Genomic DNA, 13,444 nt, shown 5'->3' with positions numbered 1-13,444 from the left:
ATTGACAGGTCCAATGAACATTGTTTTGATCCTGCTCTCTGTTGATTGGCTACTGACTGTGTGGGCGTGTCAAGTTATGTGCATAAATTAAACGATCACCTGATTCATGTCACGCCACAGTATGTATTCCTACACCTGGAATGTTTATCAATCTCATCATTTTTGTCTGTTTTGATATATACAACTGTTTATGGTTAAACTATTGTAGATAAAACATGTTTTATGTTGTCGAATCAAATTATAAGCATTGACTGTGTATTTGTTTCGGTTCATTGAGGTATGAATTGAAAAAAAACAATGTGCAAACTTTTGTAAGAATCCGCTATGCGCCATACAGTTTGCACTTTGTTTTTTCGATTCATACCTCAATGAACCGAAACAAATACACAGTCAATCCTTAAGTAATCACTGAACATATTTCTACAAGTGCTACAATCCTTTCAAAAAGCCAAAACATCATATCACTGTCGCTAGTAAATAAAATATTGGACTGTACCTTGGGTGTACGAGAGAGGAGATCCCGTCAGTGTATGAGGGTAATGGATGCCCCTATAGGTAATAACGTACACGCTCCCGGATGGTTTACTTGACATCGACCTTCGCAAGGCAGGTAAGAATGGTGCAGCTCTGATTCGCTCGTCTCATATTATAATGTTTGCCGAATAAACACCCATGAAACGTTCGTTGTGACCTCAGATGTCATGTCAACAAGCTGCAGACGGGACATGATACGCACGGGATAAAACATGTCCACTTCAGTTTCCAATAAACAGTTGTGGAGACCAAACCTTTACAATGTTATGCTTTTATGCTATGTGTAATATTGAATTTTTTCTAACTTGATACGGCAGTTTGGAAATGTTACCACCTGAGTGAACAATGGGTTGAGGTTGACATAGCTGTCACATACATAATTCATGCAACAATGACACGAGGCTCACACAGGTGAGGTGACTGCAGGCTACACTTACAGACAACAGTCAGCAATGTACCCAACATACATAGTTCTAAAAGTCGAACAATATGATACGAACCTTCTTTGAAGGGTGGTATATATATCTCACATCATTGACAAAGTTTACTTTCTGAATCCAAATTTTCATTTAAATTAATTATCCTCGTGTCATGGAAGTCCGATTACTTACGACAAGTCGCTGAATATTCATAGTAATATTCATATAATTTAATTTTCAAATATCTTACTTCTAAACCTGTTTATTTATGTCAAACATTTCCAAAATCCAGGTGTTTCCAGTGAAACTGACACTCGCGGCATGGCCACTCTCTCAACGTCAACAGACGTGACCTACAACTCGACGCCACACAAGTTCGATCATTTGAATGGCCTGCTTGTTGCGTAACAGAGATGACATGTATGGACGATCCCTGGAGTCAAGATCCGAATCAGAGCAGTCCACAGCAGTTATTCATATTTTTGTCAATGGAACGTTCATTTTATGTTTAAATATTGAAAAAAAACGATGAAAAGTCACAAATATCCAGCTTATTTACAAGAATAATGCAGAGCGTTATTCTTCAGGCTCATCATGACAGGGGCACCAAAACTCAGAATGTCGACGCACAACACGAACTGGCGTGCAGAAACGTAAATGTGTCCAGTGCTGACATGTAGGATGGGTACTGTGTGCCCAGGTTGTAATGATCAGTGAGACGTTAGCTCGAACCTCACCAGGTACAATATTACAGCAGGTGTTTATATTTGCAGCAAAGTTCGTCATCACTTATCGCATTATTGTCTTACGAATCAAAACTATCATCCTGATGCTGATACCATTCAAAATGGCCTATCGAAGTTATATGTCGATCAAACCTGCGTAGCATGATGACATAAAGTTGATGAATATGTGACCTCAGACCTCTCATTGAAGACAGTAACATAGGAGACAACTTGGACTGACAGAGCAGGGGGCTTAAGGATTGTGTTTTCAACTCAAATCTTTATTAGTTTTTTTCTTAGTTATATACAACTGTTTATATATTTCGTATATTATGTATATTTTTGTCGCTTAGCAGACGTGACGTATGCCCTTTGCGTTGGTATGAGCTGTGATACAACAATGTCTAGTCGGGGATCGCTCCACCAGATGTATTCGGGAAGTTGCTGAACTGCTTATGGCTGCCACGACTCATCACAGTGCAACCAAACTGTTAATAAAAAAAAACAGCGAACTTCTTCATCGATGAAAGTAACAACAATCATCAGCTATTCAAACGTGGACCAAAATATTGTGGACGGTCTGCTACCCAATGGGATCATGACTTTAAAATCATTATGAAAGCTGTCGAAGCGTAAGGCCAAAAATGTGCCAAAAGAAAAGATGGGTGCAAGATCGTGGTTTACATCATTCCGTGATCTTATTGATGGAAAAACACAAACTGTTAGAGAGAGAACTGAATTGGAATGAACCCATTCTGTCCTAGCCAGCTGTCGTCCAAATTCTGGCTGCCTTATATGAAATGTGTGAAGTTGTTCCCAATGACAAGACCTTAGTTAACCATTATATGTACGGATCACTACATTAATTGTTTGATCAAAGAACTTGGTAGAAGTGACATGTCAACTGATGCCTCCTATAAGTCAATACAAAGTCACGTTTGCATCAACTCACCGAGTGACATGTAGGTGGTCAACAGCGTTCCACCACACAGCGGGAAGACAGGATCCTCCAGATTGCAGCAAGACGTTATCACTTCGTGACTGCCACCACTCTCAGAAATGACCTGCAGAACGCCAGCGGCGTTAACCTTTCCACTCAGACCGTGCCTAATTGTCTCTGTAAGGATGGTCTCTGGTCACGGAGGGGCGGTCGGGTAGCCTAGTGGTTAAAGCGTTTGCTCGTCACGCCGAAGACCTGGGTTCGATTCCCGACATGGGTACAATGTATGAAGCCCATTTCTGGTGTCCCCCGCCGTGATATTGCTGGAATATTGCTAAAAGCAGCGTAAAACCATACTCACTCACTCTGGTCACGGAGGGCATGCATTCGTTACCCACTGACCCAACATCATTGGATTTGATTGAAGATCACGACAGTTGGACAGACTAGAACTGGACACTTTTCACAGATGAATCGAGATACTGTAAAGAGTACTGTTCACAGATCGCCATGCCCGAGTGTGGGGTAAACAAGGAGAAAGATTTCACACGACGACATTGTGTCAGGGCCGTTTATGCCTATTCACCAGTCACCAGACCTCAACCATATCGAAAACATGTGGAACGAGCTGCAGATCGCCCTCTCACGATGCCATGTCCTTTACTTAAACTTTACTTAAAGTCACCAGTGCTCTTACTGAAGACTTGAAAATCTTCCTTTGGTACCCATGCAGACTGTTATTGGGAGCATGAATGCGACGGTACCAGGCTGTGATCGCATCACGTGGATCACATACTCGTGACTGTGAGCTGGCTTTTTTGGACAAAAAAAATGATTTAGGGATTTTTTTACGTTTAAGTTTTGGTCAGATACTCTCATTTTGAAGGGTGATCTGATTACTGATTATTGGTCACATGTTGTTTGTTGGCATTGTGCGGCACGTGACAACGGACTTTTGTTCATTAAACATTTCTTTACGCAATATTGTCTTTGGCTATTTCTTAGTAGTATATTATTGACGAAATCCGAATCAACAATTACAAGTCAAAGGAAGTAGACTGTTCATTTCCTTATCAAGTCTTTCTTCTTCCTTACAGATTCGGCGGAAGAAAGCGTTGATGATGTTCTTGTTTGTGATGATTTGTGTCGACTTCCTCAACTACGTCATCCGTGGCTTCATCTCCCTCATCATCATCCGCTTCCAATCCGGGGTTGGGTCGACACCTGTATACATCGTCATTTTCATCATGGGTAGGCCATCAATCTATGCAGCTCCGGGTTTGTGCACAAAGCCTCAGATAGTCAATCAAAAGTTCTTTGTCAAGTCCTTGTAAACCATTAAGCAGAACATGGCATTTGAAATTTCCCAGATCTGTTCATAGTCGATAGCACCTATGCTGATGTATATTTACTTTCGAGTTCCTGAAATGACCCAAAGTTGGTTTTCTTTGTTTATTTAGAGGCCTCTCGTGTATATCCAATGACTCTCTCTTCTTGTTACATCTGTCTGCTCAATGATTAAAGTAAGTTGTGTATGTTTCAGGAATTGAACTGGTAGCTCCGTCCAAACACCTGGAAATTTAGTCCTGGTTTTTTTTGTGTTTGTTCATATGACAGGTGTGGTCTACTTTATCCGAGACTGGCACAACTACGTCCTCACTTTAGCATGTCTTCACACAATATTGTCTCTGGCTATTTCAACAGATGCACACAATTTGCCGCATTACCTTTTAAAGTTGTGATCCTTAGCAAACTTAGTAGTATGTGTAAACAAATTTGATTTTTCGACTTTGTTCACCACTAACCCACAAGACAAACTTAAGGAAATACGTCATAATGTGATCGTGGTGACCATAGATGTAGCTACGTCAAAGGTCATCAAAGGTTCAAAACAATTCATCAAAAATGAAAGCAAATATCACATGAATTTTACTGACCAAACAATAGGTGAAATGCTGGACTTCCTCACAGATAACATAATTGTAGATTTGGGGATAGGGCATTGAGGTAAGAAGGAGGCAATACCCGTTGCTGCCAAATGTTCTCCCCTCCTTGCTGATGTGATTCTGTCTGGCAAAATCTAAACATAGAAATTTGGCCAAGATGTTTACCTCAAGTTTCGGGTATATTGATCATCTGATATTGTTGAAGGGTCAAATCGCCAATTCCATTCCACTGATTTACCCATCTGACTTAGAAATAAAGGCGACTAGTGAAACCTCCTCATCTGTTTCATATGCATTAAGATTCAGTTACAACAAACTCTCCAAAAGAATGAATGACAAGAGGGATTGACAAGTAAACAATTGCCTTGCCTCTGCATGTGTTTTGATGTGCTACAGGTGGGTGCAGATACCATGTATCATAATTATTATATAGTGATTCATAAATACATGCTAATGAAGCAGTCAGAATATGCTTTTAGCATGTGATTATAGACTGATATTTGTCACTATCTATTACAATTAGAAAGCAAAAAAAAACATGCAAATTAACTAATATAGATAAAAGAGCAGACGAGTGATTATTAAAATACGCATTTAATCAATACACACACAAAATTGATGTGGGGTGCTTTCACAGTCACTTTATATTGATTTCAGTCCTTGCTCGTCATAGACAGAGTAAACACATCATTGTCCTGGCCATCTAGAGACCTCCTCATGTTGTACCCATTGGACGCACACTTCGACCCGGATCTGAAAATAAGACAGATATATCTGATATAAAATGTTGCTATATACATATGCCAACTCATATATCAACTCAAGGACATACAATATTTGTATTGCTGGGCCTTTTAACTATGAGTGAGTGAGTTGGGTTTAACGCCGCTTTTAACAGTATTCCATTTATGTCACGGCGTGTCAGCTTGATGTGGGAGGAAAGCCCGAAGTGATGCAGGTCTCAGACGTTTACCACTTCGGTGAAACCCACGAGCACGGGTATGGTGCTGACAAACCTAGAAACATAATTGGGGCGAACCAGGATTCGAATCCACGATCATAGGTTTCTGGCGTGCCCAAGGGACGCAACTCTGCACATTGAATCGCGGCGCCTTAGACGACTGGGTCACCCGTGCCCCCTTTTAACTATGGCGTACCACCAGTACTGTTACCTTCCACGAGTCTTGGCATCGTCTACGGTTTCCAAAGACCATGGTATACGACTGTTACCTTCCAACACTTGGCATCATCTACGGTTTCCAAAGAGAGAGAGAGAGAGAGAGAGTATGGTTTTACGCCGCTTTAAGCAATATTCCAGCAATATCACGGCGGGGGACACCAGAAATGGGCTTCACACATTGTACCCATGTCGGGAATCGAACCCGGGTCTTCGGCGTGACGAGCGAACGCTTAAACCACTAGGCTACCCGACCGCCCCACGGTTTCCAAAGACCATGGTATACGACTGTTACCTTTCAAGAGTCTTGGCATCATCTACGGTTTCCAAAGACCATGGTATACTACTATGGTATACTATACCTGCCAAAGCTGTTTGTGTCCTACACGGTGTCCAAGCACCGTGATGTACTACTGTTTCCTGCCACGCATCTTGATGCCATCCACTCTGTCCAAGCACCATGATATACTCCGAGTATTATTACCTGCCAAGGTTCTTGGCGTCCTCGATGGTCTCCGGCAGGTCTTGGTTGAGGGTCTCCGGGAGGAAGAAGGTCAACACTCCCGCCGATACCGCCGCACCACCGAACACCATGAGGGGAAGAGCTTCTCCAAACTCGCCCTTCACCAGCATGCTCTAGAAAGGGAAGAAATTACCAAATACAGGTCCAAACAAGACACTGGTTAGAGAGGTTACATGGCACAATCTGCTAAGCTAATCGTCTATAGACCCCATTATTGGATGCAGTACTAGAGCCAACAGTAACACTATAAAAACAGATGCAAGGACACATGAATCGATCTGTATGTAAACTAAAACCTCTGGCAAGGCAGAGAGTACAGAATATGCTTCATGTGTGCCTTTTTCAGGCCACGAGAGTTGTATTTTCTGACAATGGTTTTACAAAATGTGCCACTTACACTGAGAATCTTCTGAACCTACCAGATCTGCTATGTAGGGGGAAATGATCCCCCCTATTCTAGAGCACATGCTCCCGACACCAACAGCAGTGTTGCGGACGGGGGTTGGGTAAAGTTCGACAGTGAAGATGTAAAGCGTTGAAAACGCCCCTGCCGCCCCCATCTTGCCTCCGAGGGACAACACGACCAGGGTCCACTTGCTGTCTGGGCAATACAAAAGATCAATAATAGTCACAATAGAAGAAGTATTTACTCCTCAATTCATCTCAAGTTGTGTGTGTAAACCTCATACAGCCTGCATAGATCCAATAATGCAACAAGGTAGGAAACTGTAGTTCTTCAACATTTCACTACAACATTGACTGGTCACAAACTGCAGGTGAATGGGTGGTAATAGGCACGTACCCTCTGCAGCATAGAGGACTGGGAAGATGGTGGCGAGACAGGCGAGACCCCCGCCCAGCAAGAAGCTGCAATGGAGCCACTTCCGGCCCAGTCTGTTGAGCAGGAACAGTGTCAGCACATACCCCACCGCCTCCACCAGCCCAGAGAGCACGAAGTTGATAATGACATTGCCGCTGAGGTTGGTGACGTTCAATGTTAACCCATAGTAGATCAAACTGCAGACGGCCCTGTGTAACACAAATACACATTACAAATATTCTACTCGAAGGTCAGTTCTTTTCGGTTCCGGGGGTGTTGAATTTAGGTAAGGTCAAGACCCGAGGAAAGTGACGTTGAAGAAGAAAAGAACCTCGGTCTTGTTCCACAGAGGGCTCTCAGTGCTACGATTATCGAAAACCTATGTTAAAGTATGGGAGTTATGATCATCTTAGTGCTAAGATCTCTTTGTGGAACAGGGCTCTGGTCACATACCAGTGGAAGTTGATGATCAGACAGCGAATCGCCAGGGTTCTGTTCGTCAGCAGCTCAGACAGTTTGCCCTTGGGCGTATCAGTCTCCTCCACACATTTACCATCAAACATGTCTTCTGGAAGCGTAGTCTTGTTGACCTTTGCAAACTTCCGGATGATGACTTCTGCTTCTTCAAACCTGCCTTTGGACATCAGCCACCTCGGAGACTCTGGCACAATCCTTTAACAGTCAGTGGGAGTGTCATAAAGTGAATGTCATAGATTTCCAAATTTGACGCATCAGTGACAAGAATATTGTCCGAGGCAATTCCTTATTTTGACTTGTACAAATATGTTCTCATGTTTTTTCAGGTAACAACTGATTTCTCTTTGCATGTGTTTATGAAGAGTGCCACCAATGGAGCAGGATACGCTCCCCTTTTCGTGAGTGAGTGAGTGAGTGAGTTTGGTTTTACGCCGCTTTAAGCAATATTCCAGCAATATCACGGCTGGGGACACCAGAAATGGGCTTCATACATTGTACCCATGTCGGGATTCGAACCCGGGTCATCGGCGTGACGAGCGAACGCTTGAACCACTAGGCTACCCGATCGCCCCCCCTTTTCGTGAACACCTGGTGTCATTCCCATTTAATAGTGATTAATAAACACATGCTCATGACATAGTCGGAATCGTACAATCGACTCTGCTTTTGGCAGAGATTTCTTATGAATATGGAAAGGGTTCTGTCACATTTATTTATTATGTGAATAATATCTTTGATGCTTACCACCAGTAGGAGAGGAAGAAGACTGAAGGACCTGCCAGAGCGAGGACGTAATTGTGCCAGTCTCGGAGGAAATAGGCCACACCAGACATCAGAAGCATCCCCAGCATCCACAGAAACAAGCCTCCCATTCCAGTGTAGACACGTTTTGCGGGAGCTACCAGTTCCATTGCTGAAAAATCCCCATCACAGCAACTACACAAGGTACAATGGTATGTCCTCCACACTCCTACAGTGTCTTCAAGTGGCCAACATTGTAGAAAAGGTGAAATTTGAAAACCTAACCCGAAACCCTAACGTCACGTTTCAGCAAAGCTTTAAAATAAAATATTTTTGTTCTGACGAAGGATTGGATAGGAAATGTACTTGCATTTTAGAAGACATGATCTTGATAATCTCCCTCAAATGAGATAACTGCACGTGGCCAAGCACAATTACGTAACTATCCACAGATCTAGGAATTAACCATTTTAAAAAAAAATAGTTTTGGTAAGATTTCAAGAAAAGCTTACATTGCAACATTATACGCACAATAACGGCAGCCAAACAATTATTGTTGGATGTTATATGATCTTTGTGTTCCAGATGTAGATTTATGTTTTGAGGTCGTTCAGTGACGTACAAACGACGTGCCCTGGACGTACCCATGAAGTAACCATGACGTACCCATAACGTAGCACGCAATGCCCACCGATGTTGTCCCGCAGCCAGTAAGGAAACGGATGATGATGAGGGAAGCGAAGTCACGGATGACGTAGTTCAGGAAGCCGACACAAATCAACATAAACAGGAAGATCATGCACGCCTTCTTCCGCCCAAACCTTGAATGGCAAAAACGAATCCAGTTATACCAATGGGCAGAAAAAGTTGACCGGAAGTACATATAAGTTCTAATTTAGCTTTCCACAATAGGTAGCATGCTTCAGTAACCCAGAAAAGATTAAAATGATATTATTTGAACCAATTGTAGTCTTTTCCTGGGCAGGTTATAACAGAGTCACAGCGAATGGCACAGAGACTGTCAGACACAGAGGGACAGACACACGGACAGTAGGACAGAGCGACACGTACAGAAAGAGACACACATACCAAGAGATAAAGACAGGCCATGCTGGACAGACAAAAGAGGAGCCAATTGCAGAGTCTCTCTTAACACAGGGGTGCTCTCACATATCACTGATGATACTCTGCCCGAACGAGCCAACCAGCATCCCCGCCATCACCGCCATGTTGGAGTGGGACCGCATCACCACGTTGTCACACACCAGGGAGAGCTGTGAAGAGGAACACGGGGCCAGGGATGATGAAGTTCGCAATACGCCTCAGGACGCCCATTGCTAACACGGATTCTTTAAATTCACAAGTGTATTGTTGAGAATACTTCATTGTCATGTATGATAAGAAATACGTTCATAACAAGAAATGTTTTGAGGCGATGGACCACATTACATTATTTTCACACACCAGGTACATCCATGGTTAGCACACACAATTCTCTTAACGATTTGGATCCAAAACACTTTCAAGTCTTAAAGCCTCAGTACATATGGTATTTGTATTGAAAAGTCAATGCAATAACTAGCAGTTTATGACGTATCGTTTGGAAAAGAATAAACCTATTGACAAGTTATAAGAAAAATATAACTCACATCTTCTGTTATAGTGGATGTAAACATTGATTTGTCGTACACCCATTCGCTGCACTGGGACTGACTCGAGTTGTCTGCCCTTTTAGCAAGGTCTGTGACGTCATCCGTGTAGACATCACATTTGGAGTATGCGCCATCTTTAATGGGAATGGTCAAGTTGACCAGACGACGATGGTTGTCTCCCTGTATGGCGTAGGTGTCTTTACTGAGGCCGGGGACTGCACATCTATCGTTGGGAAACAGAGAGGAATTTAAAAAAACATGAGGAAAATGATTGACGACAATGTTGGCACCTGGAGTTCATGGACGTGGGGATGTTTGTTTCAGAGTTACTTAGTGCGTGTGTCCTGGAGAGAAAGGACAACTTAACGGGGCGAACTGTGTTAAATGTATGTTAGTTGTAGGGGCAGAATTGTGATTTACAGTGATTACCAGAGAGGGATATTAACTGTGATGGGGGAGGGGGTGTAAGGGTATTACCTGTGAGGGGAGAGGGGTATTACCTATGATGGGGGAGGGGTGTAAGGGTATTACATATGACGGGAGAGGGATATTAACTGTGATGGGGGAGGGGGTGTAAGGGTATTACCTGTGAAGGGAGAGGGGTATTACCTATGATGGGGGAGGGGGTGTAAGGGTATTACCTGTGAGGGGAGAGGGGTATTACCTGTGAGGGGGGAGGGGTATTACTTGCGAGGGGGGAGGGGGTGTAAGGGTATTACCTGTGATGGGGGAGGGGGTGTAAGGGTATTATCTGTGAGGGGAGAGGGGTATTACCTGTGAGGGGAGAGGGGTATTACCTGTGAGGGGTGAGGGGGTGTAAGGGTATTACCTGTGATGGGGGAGGGGGTGTAAGGGTATTACCTGTGAGGGGAGAGGGGTATTACCTGTGAAGGGAGGGGTATTACCTGTGATGGGGGAGGGGGTGTAATGGTATTACCTGTGATGGGGGAGGGGGTGTAAGGGTATTACCTGTGAGGGGAGAGGGGTATTACCTGTGAAGGGAGGGGTATTACCTGTGATGGGGGAGGGGGTGTAATGGTATTACCTGTGAAGGGGGAGGGGTATTACCTGTGAGGGGAGAGGGGTATTACCCATGAGGGGGGAGGGGTATTACCTGTGAAGGGTGAGGGGTATTACCTGTGAGGGGTGAGGGGTATTACCTGTGAGGGGGGAGGGGTTTTACCTGTGAGGGGGGGGTTACCTGTGAGGGGAGAGGGGTATTACCTGTGAGGGGGGAGGGGTATTACCAGTGAGGGGAGAGGGGTATTACCTGTGAGGGGGAGGGTATTACCTGTGAGGGGAGAGGTATAAACTGTGAGGGGGAGGGGTATTACCTGTGAGGGGGGAGGGGTGTAAGGGTATTACATATGACGGGAGAGGGATATTAACTGTGATGGGGGAGGGGGTGTAAGGGTATTACCTGTGAAGGGAGAGGGGTATTACCTATGATGGGGGAGGGGGTGTAAGGGTATTACCTGTGAGGGGAGAGGGGTATTACCTGTGAGGGGGGAGGGGTATTACTTGCGAGGGGGGAGGGGGTGTAAGGGTATTACCTGTGATGGGGGAGGGGGTGTAAGGGTATTATCTGTGAGGGGAGGGGTATTACCTGTGAGGGGGGAGGGGTATTACTTGCGAGGGGGGAGGGGGTGTAAGGGTATTACCTGTGATGGGGGAGGGGGTGTAAGGGTATTACCTGTGAGGGGAGAGGGGTATTACCTGTGAAGGGAGGGGTATTACCTGTGATGGGGGAGGGGGTGTAATGGTATTACCTGTGAAGGGGGAGGGGTATTACCTGTGAGGGGGGAGGGGTATTACCTGTGAGGGGAGAGGGGTATTACCAGTGAGGGGTGAGGGGTATTACCTGTGAAGGGTGAGGGGTATTACCTGTGAGGGGTGAGGGGTATTACCTGTGAGGGGAGAGGGGTTTTACCTGTGGGGGGGGGGATTACCTGTGAGGGGAGAGGGGTATTACCTGTGAGGGGGGAGGGGTATTACCAGTGAGGGGAGAGGGGTATTACCTGTGAGGGGGAGGGTATTACCTGTGAGGGGAGAAGTATAAACTGTGAGGGGGGGGGGGGGGGGGTATTACCTGTGAGGGGGGAGGGGTATTACCTGTGAGGGGGGAGGGGTATTACCTGTGAGGGAAGAGGGGTATTACCTGTGTGGGGAGGGGTATTACCTGTGAGGGGGGAGGGGTATTACCTGTGAGGGGGGAGGGGTATTACCTGTGTGGGGAGGGGTATTACCTGTGAGGGGGGAGGGGTATTACCTGTGAGGGGAGGGGTATTACCTGTGAGGGGGGAGGGGTATTACCTGTGAGGGGGGAGGGGTATTACCTGTGAGGGAAGAGGGGTATTACCTGTGTGGGGAGAGGGGTATTACCTGTGAGGGGAGGGGTATTACCTGTGAGGGGGGAGGGGTATTACCTGTGTGGGGAGGGGTATTACCTGTGAGGGGGGAGGGGTATTACCTGTGAGGGGAGGGGTATTACCTGTGAGGGGGGAGGGGTATTACCTGTGAGGGGGGAGGGGTATTACCTGTGAGGGAAGAGGGGTATTACCTGTGTGGGGAGAGGGGTATTACCTGTGAGGGGAGGGGTATTACCTGTGAGGGGGGAGGGGTATTACCTGTGAGGGGGGAGGGGTATTACCTGTGAGGGGGGAGGGGTATTACCTGTGAGAGGGGAGGGCTATTACCTGTGAGGGTGGAGGGGTATTACCTGTGAGGGGGAATGTACATTGTGAAGATGGAGCTGAACGTGAGGAACGATGTAACCACCGAGGGGAGACACAGAAAGAAGAATATCCTCTTCTGATAAGTTCCAAACTCCCCCACGTGTTGCAGGATCTCATCGAATGTCTTCATGCTGAGAGATGAAAAGTGTGTGTTATGACAGGAGACAGTCGCAGGACAAGAAACACTTGACGAATGTTGGGAAACTAACATAAAATGCCACGTGATGAGGGGTCAAGAGATTGTATTCGTCAATATCTCGTCAACAAGCCATGCAGGAAGCCTGTCAAATAGTAATTATTTCTTTTACCTCCACTGGGCATGATACTGTCGTGACATCTTAACATTAAGTGCGCTTTGAACTCAGCCTTACAGAGCCTAACAAATGCACTTATTATTATAATGTTTAAATAAATAAATGATTGGACTGTACCTGTATGGGGAGATGTGTTAGAGCGCACCTAATGCTGTTTCGTACGCTGTCACTCCACGACTGTCCCAGGCCGACATATCCCCGTGTTATGGCAAGTTTCCATGTCCCGGACGTTCACGTTGGCTGTGACATGAATTGTTATTCAGTTAAGACAAGCTGATGGACCGCCTCGTCTCTCCTCACGGCGTTTAATGGCGCAGCAAACATATGACTCAAGAGTTCTGTCAACAAACTGTTCTGGTTTTGGTTTGACTTGAGGTCGCCTCCAGATCACAAAGATGTCCAGATGTGTTTGCAGACTTTCCCGTAATGATCAAACCTCCA

General features: G+C 45.2%; 1 protein-coding gene across 1 annotated transcript; it reads right to left on the bottom strand.

Annotated features, from left to right (window-relative positions):
- Positions 1 to 5,217: 5,217 nt before the first annotated feature.
- On the bottom strand, positions 5,218 to 13,181 carry LOC139474380 (organic cation transporter protein-like). Its single transcript, XM_071257366.1, has 11 exons — positions 13,121 to 13,181; positions 12,674 to 12,820; positions 9,952 to 10,177; positions 9,473 to 9,576; positions 8,969 to 9,123; positions 8,306 to 8,474; positions 7,538 to 7,756; positions 7,067 to 7,293; positions 6,684 to 6,865; positions 6,226 to 6,377; positions 5,218 to 5,317 (listed from the first exon to the last, which is right to left on the bottom strand). Exons 2-11 carry the CDS (start codon positions 12,817 to 12,819, stop codon positions 5,218 to 5,220), a joined length of 1,680 nt encoding a protein of 559 aa, XP_071113467.1. The 5' UTR covers position 12,820; positions 13,121 to 13,181.
- Between the last annotated feature and the right edge of the window lie 263 nt (positions 13,182 to 13,444).

Source organism: Haliotis cracherodii, unplaced genomic scaffold, assembly GCF_022045235.1.
Source record: "Haliotis cracherodii isolate W230 unplaced genomic scaffold, xgHalCrac1.p SCAF_3, whole genome shotgun sequence".
Taxonomy (NCBI): Eukaryota; Metazoa; Mollusca; class Gastropoda; order Lepetellida; family Haliotidae; genus Haliotis; species Haliotis cracherodii.
The sequence above is the reverse complement of the archived record's forward strand: the minus strand, read 5'-3'. Positions and strand labels throughout refer to the sequence as shown.

Coding starts and splice junctions, on each gene's coding strand:
- LOC139474380 (XM_071257366.1), bottom strand. CDS start 12,819: ATGAAGACATTCGATGAGATCCTGCAACACGTGGGGGAGTTTGGAACT. Junction 9,124..9,472: donor CAGAGTATCATCAGTGATAT/GTGAGAGCACCC, acceptor TTGCCATTCAAG/GTTTGGGCGGAAGAAGGCGT. Junction 6,378..6,683: donor CCCCCTACATAGCAGATCTG/GTAGGTTCAGAA, acceptor TTCCCTTTCTAG/AGCATGCTGGTGAAGGGCGA.